Source organism: Brugia malayi (assembly GCF_000002995.4).
Source record: "Brugia malayi strain FR3 genome assembly, contig: Bm_v4_ChrX_scaffold_001, whole genome shotgun sequence".
NCBI lineage: Eukaryota > Metazoa > Nematoda > Chromadorea > Rhabditida > Onchocercidae > Brugia > Brugia malayi.
Genome location: NW_025062479.1, coordinates 21725938 through 21741433, shown reverse-complemented (window position 1 = coordinate 21741433; position 15496 = coordinate 21725938). Strand labels below are relative to the sequence as shown.

At 28.4% G+C, this 15496-nt stretch overlaps 2 protein-coding genes across 2 annotated transcripts; one reads left to right on the top strand and one right to left on the bottom strand.

The window, feature by feature from the left end:
- Positions 1–1140: 1140 nt before the first annotated feature.
- Positions 1141–6801, top strand: Bm11028 (BTB/POZ domain containing protein; the record flags this gene model as incomplete). The annotated part of the gene is made up of 14 exons (XM_001894769.2): positions 1141–1154; positions 1382–1592; positions 1794–2042; positions 2710–2818; positions 3106–3252; positions 3361–3537; positions 3842–3951; positions 4055–4169; positions 4278–4376; positions 4441–4531; positions 5188–5296; positions 6055–6204; positions 6350–6557; positions 6671–6801. The coding sequence occupies 14 exons, from the start codon at positions 1141–1143 to the stop codon at positions 6799–6801; spliced, it is 1920 nt and encodes a 639-aa protein (XP_001894804.1).
- Positions 6802–8338: 1537 nt separating this feature from the next.
- Positions 8339–15055, bottom strand: Bm11027 (Uncharacterized protein; the record flags this gene model as incomplete). The annotated part of the gene is made up of 14 exons (XM_043075687.1): positions 8339–8414; positions 8639–8775; positions 8881–9045; positions 9218–9333; positions 9547–9687; positions 9888–9993; positions 10408–10595; positions 11220–11318; positions 11567–11729; positions 11832–11882; positions 12310–12528; positions 13200–13406; positions 14111–14182; positions 14945–15055. The coding sequence occupies 14 exons, from the start codon at positions 15053–15055 to the stop codon at positions 8339–8341; spliced, it is 1851 nt and encodes a 616-aa protein (XP_042931621.1).
- Positions 15056–15496: the final 441 nt, after the last annotated feature.

Here is a 15496-nt window from a genome sequence, read left to right as displayed (position 1 = left end):
ACATAAAAAAAAAAAAAAACAAAAAATATTCTTTAGAAAGTCCTAGTAATCACTCAGGCATATGAAAAAACTGATCAAATAGATATTATCGACTTGATCACAGTTCAGAGAATATTGATCCGATGTAGTTCAAAGGACAGTGATCCACTGGACTGACAAGATTGGATATATGCCACAGTAAACGCTTAAGATAGCTTGTTGCTACACAATTCGAAAATTTTGTGTTTTCAAAACCTAATGTTGAAACGTTAAATTTGAAGATTTAAACCTTAGTAAATGTTAGAGATAACACCGGCGCTGAACTAGTTGTACAATAGTCCCTTACAATTACTGTTTTTACAATTGTTTTTTTGTTGACTCATTGACTGAAGACTTGTTCATATTAGACTAAAGCCGCCCAAAGATTCAGGCCAAGTAGACTAAAAACGGTATTTCTTAAAAATTCTTTTATATTTTAACGGCAGTTTCCAATTGTATTAGTATTAGTTTCTCTGCTAATATGCCCTAATACAATCAAAATAATGTAAAGAAAAGATTACTGAAGCTGAAATGAAACAAATGTGTCTGTTGTTTTGAGATGATAGCACGTATATTTCTTATTTCTCATTTAAAGCTATCAGTGATGAAAGTTGCATTGTTGCAAGTTATCATTCCAACTTGTCAAACATTTGATCCCAAGTTTTAGCCTAGATAAGAGTTCCAAGCTGTAGCCTAGACATGATATAAGGCCACCAGAATTCCAATTCACCACAAAGACGTTACGTCTTCTCACCCAAGAACAAAATTTGTGTAGCCATAAAATACGGAAAGAATTGGCTCGGCCCTGTTTTTATATTGATTGAGTTTGTTTGGGAATGGTTTGCATTTGTGTGGATTTGTCGCATTGTTGAGAAGACTGGTCGAGACTGGTCAATACTGACCATTCCTTGGTCCAGATTATACGTATCCTGAGTAATTACTTAAGACGACTCAAGCATACTTGTACTCTTTCATTTATAATTACAAATTTGCGTTCTGCGAAAATTACGAAAAATTTACACTTGAAAATAAACCGACATACGTATCCTGAAGTGATTGTCGTAAAACGCCTTTCAGAGTAGTGGTGAAGTGATTCGTTACTTGAACAGTTTCAACTTAGAAATGGGATTCGATGGGTAAGTTGCGTGGTCGTTCGTATTTCGGTATGTTGAATTGGTAGTTCCGAAATAAGTAGTGTGTATTTGAGAATAATGTTCGAGGTGAGCAAAAGGGTTTAATCTGACATCTTATTTTTGATGTTTATTCTCTTTTTACAGGTTTTATTTTAAGCATAGCTGTGTGAAGAAGTGAAGGAAGTGAAAGTTTTTAATTTATTATACATATGCTTCCTTCTTAGTTTCAGATCATTAAGACCAAAACAACCTCGACCTTATACACAACCTCCGCCGTCAACAGTAGGAACTGCATCAAACGGAAATCAAGCGTATAATCGTGGAGTCGGAACACCGACCCATCGAGTAGTATCCTCTATGTCAGGATTCGCTGGAGTGAGTAGAACTTACTTGAACAGCAGTTCGTATATGGCTGCTGGGAATACGGCGATGAATCAAATGGTATTAGAAATAATTAATTGTTTATTCGTATATCTCTATGCTTTCGAACTGATATCTCAGATAATCACTGATATTTTATTGCCATTGTGAGGCCATCGTGATGCATCCTTACTAATGCATATGAGGTTTTGTCATTAATAACATGATTTTAGTTTAAAGTAGAGGAATTATAAGTTCATAATATTAATTGAAAATTCTCAGACGACTGCTTCTGCACAAGGAACAGATTCTGTTCAGCAACTCTCAATTCCACCACCACCACCACCAAGTCGTCCACTGTCAGCTCATGATATGACAGCACCTGAAGAGCCATCGAAAAAAATGGAACTTGAAATTATCGAGGAAGTGGTTAAGAAAGAACCAGGTTTAGCAGAGCGTGTTACTTCCCTTAAAATCAATGGCATCGGTTTTGATGTTGATTTTGTGGTTGGATCTGCATTAAATACTGCAGTAAGTAATATATTAGATTTTTGTTTTAATGTACTGGCTATAATGAACTTAATTATATCCATTTAATTTTGCTTCACAAACATGTATGCATATTCATTTGCAACATTCTTAATGACTTATTTATCATGACATAATGACTTATGATGCTATGATGGACTTTATATTCATTTAATTTTGCTTCACAAAAAAAACGTGCATATTCATTTGTAACATTCTTTAAAATTAGTGGATTTTTGAACTTTCACCAATTCTGCCGAAGATGTGTATTGCAAGGAATCAATAAACAGTTCTTTAACTGAGGCTGTTATCTCTCTAAGGAATATCAAAATCGAAATTTGTTATGAATGAAATCCCTTTTTTTTTTATTCTTCAAGACATCTTCTTTAAGTTTATTATTCCGAAGAATTTTTGAATGATCCTAAATATCTTTTCCAACATTACTTGCCAACGATTTTTTAAAAACTCATTGCAGGTAAGCCAAACAAAACTCATTTTTGACGAAAAATAAACTCAGAGCGATCTAATATTTTTGATGAATTGTAATTTTGAAACTTTATCATTTTAATGCTAATTTACCAGTTCGAAAACATTTTTTGACTGTCTTTCTATTTACTGCCATGGATTTTTTCCGTTTTTGTTGTTCTTTGTGATATTTACTTCATTGCAGCATTTCGAAGCACATCGTGTTGTGATGGCTGCAGGGTCAAAAGTGCTTGAGAGAATGCTTTTCGGTGAAGACGAATCTTCATCACCACTGATTAAGAAACGGAAGGGACGTAAGTATAAATTGAATGATTTTAGCAGTATTCCTTAATTGACATTCATACATTCTCGTATATATGCGCAGACCTTAATGCTAAAAATAAAAACTAAAATTCTTTTTGATTTTTTTGATTGGCTTGTACGATTTTTGTAAGTATGGCTAGTCAAGAGCTGCGATATCGTGCTACATTTTATTTAGTAATGTTCATGGTCAATTTCTGATGTGAAAATAGTGCACAACCATTAATTTCATAGTTAAATCTTCTTGACTTTATATTTTTAATTTTTTTTTTTTTTATAGCAGACTTGAATTGTCCAATAGTTACAATACACTTCTCTGATGTTGATCCAGTTGCTTTCCAAACAATTATTGATTATGTTTATTCGGATTTCAACGAAGCAGCGATTGAAATTGCAGAATCAGCTGTACTTAATACACTATATGCCGGTAGTTTTTTGTAAAGACTTTTATTTAAAATTTTAACCCTTTGCTACAGTGTATTTTTTCATTTACTGATTTTACTGGATGATTTGAAATTAAGATGTCATATTACAGCAAAAAAATTCGAAATAGCAGCATTAGAAAAACATTGCGTTGAACTGCTTGGTGAATTGACGCCGTCATTAGCAGTCGCACTTTTGGAACAGGCAGTTAACTTTGGTTCAGAAGAATTGCTGCATCGATGTCATCAGGTTATCGATGAACAAAGTGATGAAGCACTTTCATCAGATTGTAAGTCTTTGGAAATACTTTATAAATCTTTTACAGGAATGCTATTGTAGTTATAGTGATTTTAAATTATTGTAACTCCTTAAGATGTTGCTTGAATTAAGGTTATTGAAATTTATAACATTTAAGTTTTCAGTTAGAATCAAAATGTTTAAACTGTGACCTCTTAAATTTAATTCTGAGTATCAGAATCGAAAAGCAATTTTTTCGCACAATTTTTGAAAAATTGGTACTGCTCGCATTTATTTTTCCCCTTTCTACTATTATTACTCATGTCTTTTTAGAGAATAACAGTTCGCATTTTCAGCACTTACTAATGTCAGTATTGAGACCCTAAAAAAATTGGTTAGACGTTCAGAGCTTTCACCATCAGGAGAATTGTCAGTTTTCAAAGCAATGTGCAATTGGGCTGTAGCGGTACATCTTAATTTTTGACTTTATTTTCAGCAGTGTTTATTATGGATGAATAATTTAGGCGTTACCGTTTCGAAGTTTTGAAAGCTAATTTTATTGGTTTCAGGAATGTAAGCGTCGTGGGATTGAAGAAACTGCGGAAAATAAACGCCTCGTTGTTGCCGATGTTCTCAATGATGTGCGATTCCCAACAATGACGGTTGAGGAGTTGGGTGAAGTAGGTGAGAAAATAAGAATTATTGAAACTCAATTAGTGAATTACATTTCAGCTGAAAATTTCAGTTTTGTCATGAAACATATAATTCAATTAAAATTTTTGTTCTTTTTAGCAAATTCTGGCATCTTGAATGATTTGGAAATTGGTGTTCTCTTCCGTTACGTGACATCAACTGTTCATGTGGGCATCGATTTGCCTTATCCCACACATGGTAAGTGAAATTGCGAATGAAATACTAGCTGAATGGTAGAGATATCTTTTTTTTTAATTTTTAGAGCGAAGGATTTTGAGTCGATCGCGGTATGTAGTGCGACGTTTCATGAATCTTAGTAAGAATACATGCAAAAAGCAACGCAGTACAATTTGGTACGTTTTCTAAATTGTTCGACAGATAAAGTTTCGTTTTGAGTAGAATATCGTTTTTGAGCAAATATCTTGATATTAGAACTCACAGGCTGAAGTAATGAATATTTGTAAATTATTCCTAAACATGATTAAAAGAGATTCTTCTTGTCCTTAGCTTTTCTGATTAACATATGTACATCCGATGTATTTCATCCCACTCAACTCAATTTTCTGTTCCATGTCCTATTCAACTTTGAGTATTGTTCTTGTATTGCTATTGTATTGTTCCTTTTTTTCTTCTGTCTGTCTTAGCTATTTTTCTACAGTATAATATTGCGGGATGTATGCTACAGGTTCGAAGGAAAATCTTCAATTTTAGAATTATGTGATCATTGCGCATGGGTTATTGCCTACAGTGACTGAAAGTGGAGTGTAAAAAATTGCTCGCATTTTGAATGAATCTGGAAATATTGTTTCTTGAGAAAGGGATGCAGAAAATATTTATAATAATTATACTACCACAAATAATAACAATAATAATGATGACGATAATAATAAAAGTAATGATAATGATAATAATAATGATAATAATAATAACAATAATAATAATAATATTATTATTATTAATAATAGCTATAATTATTATTATTATATATATGTTTTATAAAAAATTCAAGGTTCATTGTGAATCGCGAAATACTGGTGACAGCGCTTGGCATCTATGGCTTAGTACAGAATGAAACGAATGCTGAGGGCAGCGAATGGGAAACGACCGTTGATGTTGAGGTTTATATATGTATACATATATATAATATTCCAATCAATAATTTATTTTATTATTATACTTATTAATGATAATTCTTATCAAAATTTTCATTAAAATTTCTCGAATTGTAGAGCGTCTTTTGATCAGTAACGCATTTGCGCTTACTATTGTTACCATTGCCGCTTTAGGGTTCTGGATTTAAACAAATCTTCTGAATGATATCTGTTTTACTTTGTAATGGTATCGGCGAAAGAGAGTGTGTGCATTCTTGTCTCCAAAAAACAGAGTTCATCAACTATATGAAATGCTTTCAATAATTGAATACTGGAGATTTCTAAGCAAATTATTTGCGCGATATCGTCATACATTTAGAAATGTACCGATATTTTAATGACAATCGCTGTATTCAATTTTATGTTATGTAAAAAAAATTGCTATCAGTGGATGTAGGAATACTTTCTCAAATTTCTGAAAAAGGTACTTTGAAAATAAGCTAAGTGGAGCAATTATTTCTGCAGAAATCATATTTGTGATCTTGTTTCTATCCTGATTATCATGGGGTCATATTGTCAGTCATTACAGAAGAACTAAATACGTTAAAACTATAAGAAATAGTGAAAACATATCATTTTGATAAGTCGCTTTGGGTCAAATTTTACTCTTTCATTTTTTTTTTTTTTTTTCTAGAAGTTTATGCCTGGTTCATTAGATAGGCAGTTTTTTTTTTTGGGATTCAAAACTTCCTTCATTTTCCTTAGAAATGTGAATATTTTGGTAGGTGGCATCTTCTGGTCAGGCAAAGGCAACTGATTTTACATCTGCAACGCTGAAAGGTACATATGGTGATGGACGCGCATTCATTGCACATTTTAAAAAACCCGCACGAATTATTGCAAATATGCCGTACAGAGCAACGGTCACGTTCAAGGTTTGGCTGTTTAATTTTTCATTTGTTCAAGTTGTAGAAATCAAAATTAGCGCTTGAATAATATCTTGACTTATTTGAGATATTTTTGTTTTGATTTTGTTAAATTTGCAATCATTATGCCAATATAAAAGTAGTTTGTTTCTAGGAAGAAGTCGAAACATTTGCTGGAGGAAATGGTCAAGAAGATATTCTCGTTTATGTTGGATCGGGGGGTGCAATTGAGCAAAACTGTAGCGGTACCACTCCTTCAGTTGATCAGTCTTCCGTGGCAGCTTTCGCCTTTCATAACGATGATCCAAATGGTATTCGTCGAGGTATGACACGTGGTCCTGCTGTGTACACCGATGCTATCGGTATGATCCATTGTTTCGATAGATTTGTATTTATCCCTCATATTTTGAACCTTTTATATTTAGAAATTTTGTTTTCTTTAATAAAATCAACACTTGGCAAGCTTACTTTTCAGGAGGTTTCTACAATCGACCTACCAATAACGTTGCACCAATCTATTCTGAAGGTTGTCTTTACGAAGGACAAATTCCAGAAATTCATTTTATGGCACCAATGGAAGTGAAAAAAGAGCTTTCAGATGTGTGAAGATTTGAAATTGAAATGTTTTTTTATTGTTCATGTTTCAAATAACATTTGTTTTGAATGCATCTTGGGGTAGTGACGGACACTTTCTTAGAACAAGAGATCTCAAGTTACCATGCTTGTTTTCCTGCTAATAAAACTTCCCTTTCCTTAAACGACAAAGATTTTGTTTCTCATGTTACATGTCATTTAAATGAATATCATCTAAATAAACTTCCATGTTCGGTTTGTTCCATCATTCTGGACCGTTTTGTTATTTATCTTTTACTGTCTTTTTTTACCCATGAATAATTGTTAAGTATTTTTTAAGAAGCTTATTATTCTCTGCAGTGACTTACTGAACATGTTTCTGTTTTTTCATTGCTGAGCTTTTCATTTTCTATTATATTTTCTTGATTACTGAATCATAATTTTATTAAACTCTGATCGAAGAATAAATTTTTGGTGGTTATCCATGCAAAGTCTAATAAGAGGTTGATTAAGTTACATCATTTTGTTTGCTTATTATTATAAATAAGGCTAATTAATAAATACAGCAGCTAAATTATTTACACTGTTAAACATAATTTTACTGGAATTTTACTATTTTTGTGAAGCTAAATTGAAGTTACAGATATGGTGCTCTTCAAATTTCAAAAAATGATAAATTTCTACTCTTCGTCTAAGCGAGTAATATACGTTGTGTTATTATACAGCATTTAGCCTATTAACCGTAAATAGTACCTATTTTGTCATATTTCTTACATAATCAACATGCCCAGTTAGACTTACTAAGAAATGTTGAATTGATGGAGTTATGAGTGATTTTTGAGGTATGGAACTATTATTCTCTCCTTGTACTTTGTACACTACTTGACGATAAAATAATAGGAATCACTGAGTGATACAATGACTGATGATATGTCACACTTTTCTTGTTTGTGAAATTTTAGTAGTAATTTGAACAGCAGCAATCCAATATCGAATGATAATATGAAAATGATTTCAATAATGTGATGCAATTTTGATTTTTGATTAAAGGAAGCATATATATGGTTGCGATTAACGCTGTGCTTGCGACTTATGTTGCGATTAGCGCTGTGCTTGCGATTAATATTGCGATTAGTGCTGTGCATGTATCGCTGTTGTGTTAAAGGAAATGAGGAGAAAATTCACAAAAGAGATGTGAAACAAAGATTACAAACAAAGGAATTTTTGTTTTCTCCTCTGCAATATTTTAGTCTCTCCCACTACAAAGGTTATCTAATCCAGTAATCGAATTTCAGATTGTAGGGAATTGAATATTTATCCAATTTTAATTCATATCATAAACTTTCATATAAGAGGAAATGCTTTTTCATGATTATTTGTAGCCTTGGAAAGTAATCCTTAAATAATGTCCCAAAGTTTGACCAAAAAAAAAAGATGTCTTCTGATGGCAAATTATATCAAGGAAGTTTAAAATTGTAGAATTATTTATGTTCTCTTTGAAGAATGCATTATCAAAAGTTGAAATAAAAAAAAAAAATTAACAGCAATAACCACAGTATGTAATCCATATTCATTTGGAAGTAATAAATGCAAAATCTTCCTCTTCTAAAGTTTTGACTCTTTTGAACTGTTCACTCTCGAAAAGTCTGAAAATAAATCTTTTGAAACATTGATTAGTTCTAAGAATTGACTGTTAAAATAGACTGTTCATATTATCATGATTATTAGCGCAATTAGCCAAGACTTTTACTATTATTACTGGAATTTAATAGACTTGAATAATTATATTGGAATTTAAAGATAAAGAAGCAAATGCAATAAACCAATCATTTAAACTTTATGTAAAATAGTAAAGGATAAAGAATTTCACCTTTTAAAACGTCTCATTTCCAGTAGTGATTCTTTGCAATCATCTCTTCCGGCACAACAAAAAATTTTAACTGCTTCAGCTGCATGTAAAAATTCAACTGGTACTGCCAAATTATACAATGATTTAATCAAACAAACCTAGAAATAACAATTGAAATAGTTTTTTTTTTGAAAGTTCAACAACAACTAATCATTCATAATCATACTTCAATATCACTGATTGAATACAGGAAATAATCAAACATTAGCAAGTTTGTGACGTTCAAACTTCCTTGTCAATGATAGAGCACATCCACCTTCCACCTTTCCATTCTTCATATCAGCAAGGTAATAACAAATCACCAAATGACTACCTGCCAAAAGGCAGAGGTCACGTCCACCGTCAGGTAACAAGCAGTGCTCTCGTGTCTGTAAAAATAACGTTCCGTGATACGTGAAAAAAAAAAAAAAAATCTCGTAGAAATAATGATGAATTGTTTACTAATTAATAATGATTTATTATGAGAACAAAAAAAAAAAAAATGAATGATAGGAATGTGTCATTTAAAAAGCACAATTCAATATGTTATTCAAAGTTGACCTGAAGAGCTTTTTTAGTATAATTTACGGTCGTTCGAGAAATATAATATTTCTCGCTTATATAATTACATGGCTTATCAATAGTCGAGGAGCAGCAACAAAATGCTGATAATTCACCTTCAAATATATATATTTAATAATATTATTATTAATGATAAAATTTTCAATGTAATATACAATAAAGTAAATAATAACTAAAATTTTCATTTATTCAATAACTAATTCTAGTTAATACTTAATTCATTATATTCGTTTTTTTTTTTTTTTTTTTTAATTCTTAAGTATTACTTATTAGCACGTTGTTTCTTATCAGATGAGATAAAAGATAACCATTATTTTGTTTCATCATGAAACAATGTGCAAACATTTTATCATCTGAGTATCGAACATTGGCCTTCAATCGATGTGAACATATTTTGCCAGGTGGAAGTTCCTTATCTTCTAGCATAAAACCACGTCTGCTTACAAAATCTATAACAAATATTTCAAGAAAAAAATTATTTTATTTAAATCAAAATCATATAAGTTTCGAAAAAAAAAATTTGCAGTGAAATTATTTAGAGAAATCATTTAAAAAGTTTATGCTCTTATAAAATTTCAAATAAATGTGCCCGATTTCTTAGATAATTTAGTTTATTTCAAAAAAAAAAAAAATTTTTTTTTAAATTAACCTAGGCCTCGGCCAAATGATTCTTCATAGCACCAAGTAGTTTGTAATGATCGATTTGTTGTCACATATTGTTCAGCAAATTCTTTTAAATAACACAATCTACCATACTGAATAGTTGTTATGATTTAATATAACTGATAATTGATAAGATGGAATATTTCTGATATTTTAAAAGCATTCCCAATTTTAATTAATAAATCAAATTTCTCTATGTATAGAAATAATAAAAAAATATTCAAGTATTATTTTGTTCTTCTAAAAAGTTTTTGCAATTTTTTTATTATATCTAAGAAATAGAATGTACTACTAAATTTTATAATATCTAATATTTAAATAAGTTATTACATTTTTTTTTTTATGAATGAAATTCTATGCATTCTAATATTGTGATATGATTTAAATGCATTTTATGCTTAATTAATTTCAATTACAATGTAATCATTATAATACTAAATATTAGCTAACAATTTCATTAATTGATTTAGTTAAAGATAAAAATCAATAAATTATATTAAATGAACTTTGTTTCGATAATATTCCAAGTAATGAGTTCGATGTTTTTTAATTTTTTCAACTAAATTAGCATCACATTTCGGTTCAGCGCTTGAATTACATTTTATTACTCCAACTGTCCAAGCTTTTGAACTTTTTGTGATGCGATCAATTTGTTCTACACTTGCATTAACTTCTGTACAACATTTTGTCCATGCTGTAATCACCAACCTTTTATCATACTTTGATATGATAACGATCGCGTTATCAATTCATACTTTCTATCTTCTATCTATTCTAGTTCCATACAAACTATATCAAATGAGAACTTGAAAATCTAATAACTTAAACTAAATTTAATTGTCATAAATTTAAAAAAGAAAAAGATAATGTTAAATGAAAAATATTATAAACAAAATTATTGTGTATTTTTTTTCTCTCCATTTAATTCCATTAATTTGTTGATTGAATTGAGTATTAGTACCATTTGTTCAGTTGTTAGAATTAATTCAAAATTTATTAAATTCATTGTTTCACTCTTCTTAACTCTCTCTCTCTCTCTCTCTTTTACAATTAGTCTAATTTAAATATTTTTTATTTTCTCAAATTATAACCAAATTGAATTTGTTATTTTAACTGTTTTTTTTTTTCCTTCTAAACAATAAAATAAATTGGTTCTTACTTACTAGCAACACAAACTTTTTGAAAAAAAAAAGTCATATTAAATAATCTTTCACAATCATTTGAAAAATAAATATTTAAGCAAATGTTTAATAAAATTAATTAATATTTAGCTTAAGTAATTTTTAATTTTCAGGGAGAAATAAATATGAAATCATACAGTTTTCGAGATTTTTGTATTGAAAGATATCGGCTAAAATGAATTCCTGATTGCTACCATAAATTTCTTTCGCTGAAGTTTCAAATTCCATATTATAACCTTAAATAAGAAATAATTATAATTAGCTATTATCTTATCTTACAGTCTAGAGTAGATTTTTGTTTGAACTTTGAACCTTTAATTAATGCTTAATTTATTCATTTTTTTTTTCTTTTATTTAGCATTTTATAGCTTAAAAAGCTCATCGCTATTGATAGTACTAGTACTAGTAGGTATATTTAAATAATTTCTCAATTAATTTTATATTTCATTTCATTAATAATTATGAGACAATTAATTGTACTAACCGTAAATAAGATTTAAAGGTTTCATTAGCCTGAAATCATAGTATACGATGCAATGATTAGCATAAATGTTAGCAAAAAAGATGTGTTGTAGTACATGTCGATGGGCACATTTTGGAAGTTTATAACTGTTGCCATTATTGGTGAGAATACTTTGACCAAATTCCTTAATTTCATTTATAAATTTTTGAAATTTAAGAATTAAATTTGCTTATTTAATAAGAAATAAAAATAAAAATGAGAAATTTCATAGGAAAATTTTGCTTACAGTTTTCATATTGCACATACTGTCTTTTCTGTTATCACAGCAGCATAACACCTAGAATAATATTTATACAATCACAAATGTTAGTGTTAAAAGTTTAGAAATAAAATTTAATTTTAATTTTAACTTTTATCAAAAATGTAAAAACGATCAGAAACAATTTTCAATTAGTTCTATTTAGATTCCCATAGTCATTTATCATTAGCATTAATACATCTAAGCAATAGCAATTTAATAATTTTAAATAATCGAAAAACTTCACATAATAACTTAAATTAATCAACTAATTAGTTTTAACTTAACAACCAAAAAAAATTGGTAATTTTAAATAATCAGAAAATATAAGAAATGTTTATATTAATGCTTAATACATGTGTCACAGTTATCCGAAAACCTTCAGAAATAAATTGAACTAAGATGAACTGTTGCGCCTCTGCTTAAATCAGTTATCAAAGATAAAAACAAAAAGCGCAATTGATACCGTCAACGTCTGAAATGATTCAATTGGAAAAGGTTCCAGTAAAGGACACATTTTCGGACAACTTTCAATTGCCGAACATTGCGTGGCATGACTCATCGAGGTATACTGGTAGCACCGGTGGGTGTCATTTTCGGTTTTTGTTGGTACACCGTATGAAGTGCTAACCAAATGTACTGTTTCCTCATTTGTTACCTTTAGATGAAACGATGCAAAACAGCTCTAAAATAAAAAAGAAAAATGAAATGAGCTAAATGTTATAGGAAATTTAATTACTAAATGTTATAGGAAATTTAATCACTAAATGTTATAGAAAATTTAATCACTAAATGTTATAGAAAATTTAATCACTAAATGTTATAGAAAATTTAATCACTAAATGTTATAGAAAATTTAATCACTAAATGTTATAGAAAATTTAATCACTGATTATCTAAGAGTGATCAATACTCATAGATTTTAGTTTGATCAATTATGAAAGATAACATTTAATAAAGAGAAACGTGAGCATTTTAAAAGTAATAAATTGTTTGGTACTAACTGATATGACAGTATTTTATTGTTGTTCAGAAAGTAATCAAGGAGGGAAAGAAGAAGAGCAGGGTAAAAGGAAGGGCAGGGTAAGAGGGAGGCTAGGGTAAGAGGGAGGGGGTATATTAACTTACTCTTGCATAAACGAATCACAAATATGAAATATCAATGATTTAGATTATCTGACTAAAGAAGTAATATTTTCTCTATCAATAAAACTACAAAAAAAAAAAAGATAAAATTTTCTTGATTATTCCTCTTTTGCTAAATTAATTATTAAATTGACCATAAGCATCAAATATATCTCATAATCTTCAAATTTTTTATTAATTTGAAAATGAAAGAAAAAAAAAGAAACTTACACTTGCAAGAGGTAAAGATTGAAGTGTGGTATTGATAATTTTCTCTTCGCCATTTATTGCCTCTTCAGTTCTATTGGCGCAAATGTGCATTTCGCCATCTAATGGTATCGTACAGTTATGCCGAAAGCGCCAATAACAGCAACAATGTATCTCGTAGTGACGATTTTTATATCGAATGACACAATGTCCATCAGGTATAAATTCAGTCTGAATGAAATGTTTGAATGATGCTAATTAATTAGTTGATAAAATTAAGCAAATATAAATGATCACTGAATGTTGAATGATTAAGTAATATCATTTTAGATGATTTTTTTTTTTTTTTTTCATTTGTTAATTTAATTTCAAAGAAGCTATAAAAAAAGAGAGAAAAGATGAGATTTGTTAAAATGAAATGTTAAGGATATTTTTAATTATAAAAATGCTTATTCTCCTATTAAAACACATCCAAATACTTTCTAACAAGCTAAGTTTCGTAATTTGATTGAGTTAATTTGACTTAGATAAAAAATCCTAATTCAGATAAGATAGCAACAATTATTAAAAAATTAACTTATTAAATATTGATATGAAATTGTGATAAGTAATTCTTATCAATACCTTCAAGATTTATATGTCATGAAAAAGTGCTCTCGGATTATTTATTAACAAGAAAGTTTTTAAAATAGAAATAAAAATTGTCAGGGAAGAATATTAGTTATTAAGTTGTTGCACTTCAGAAAAACGATAATTGCTAAATCAAACGAGAAATAATAGAAAGCATAAAAATAGAGAAATTATTTTAAGACTTATTGTTAATGATTGAAAAATGATTTTTTAATTTTAAGATCTTTGTTAATGATGATTAATGATTCTTTGAAAAATACACAAAGAAATTTTCTAAATTACTGGAATTTTTATTTATGAGAAACCTCGGAATGAATTGGATTAAATTTCGAACCATACTGATACGGATTACATATCATTTTATACTTACCAAATACCTACAACAAATATTTAAGCATAATAAAAATTAATCTATTTATCATTCTTAATGTCTTTCTTAATGATCAAATTTTTAAGATAATATTAAAGATTAATAATACTTTGAGATTATTCAATCAAAATTATAATTTTTATTAATTTGTTCGTTTTTTTTTTTTGCTTGATATATTAATGAGTACTAATTAAATATTAATTAGAATATTGTTTGTCTATCTTTAAATCTTCAAATTCCAAAATCTAAAGCTTCTCTTTTTCACTTATAAATTATAAAAGCTAATTAATTTCTTTTTGAAAAATAAAATGAAGCAAAAAAAAAAAAGAAAAAAAATTCGATACATAATTACGATTAATTTGATCCAAGAATGCATAGATAGCAAATCCACTATAAATTTGTGTTGTTGAATAACTATCTAAGTGAAACATGCATGGAGCATAGAATGGATAACTTATCACCTAAATTTGATAACAATAATTTATGTTATCATTTTTATCAATTGAAAATATTCTTACAAAAATTAAACAAATTAGTAAAATTAAGAAAACTTTTTTTTTTCATATCTTATTTCAATTTTTTATCGCAAAAATTTAAAAAAAAAAAAGAAGAATTAAATAAATTAATTTTTAAACTTTCAAATTCTTATCTATATCTATTGAATTCTCTTATCATATCTTACTAGAAAAAAGAATTCATTGAAATTTTTAGTTTTATTTTTTATTTATTTATTTTTTTTTATAGTTTAGATAGCATAGAGAGGTGAAACCTGATTAGAGTATAAGCCAGGACATGAAAACCATGTTTGTGGTAAAAAATTCGGATACTCCTCACAAAAACCAAAATCGTTATTTGCTCGAATACATATACCTTTCATCATAAATAAACTTTTCAATGTTAACAATTGCAACTTTTTGTCTAACTAAAAAAAGAAAACAAAAAAACAATACTTTTTATAAATAAATTTGAATTTTATAATATTTCATCTACATCATAAAAAAAAAATAATAATAAATTTATGATAATTTAGCTTTTAAAATGTTAAAATATTGAAAAGAATGAATTAATTTTTTTTTCTTAATTCTAAAAAATTTATAATTTTAAAATTTTGCAATAATTTCATCGAAAATTTAAAATTTTACTAATTAAGAAGTGAAAACAAAAAAAAAAAAAAAAAGAGAAAGATAAGAAAGAAATTATTTTGATTAGTGTAGTTGAAATTAACAAAGAGTTTTGAAAAATTACTTTGTTTTTTTCACGAAGTAACATGCAATTAGTGCAACATATGAAGAATTGACTACGAACCATTTCTAAATCTTCC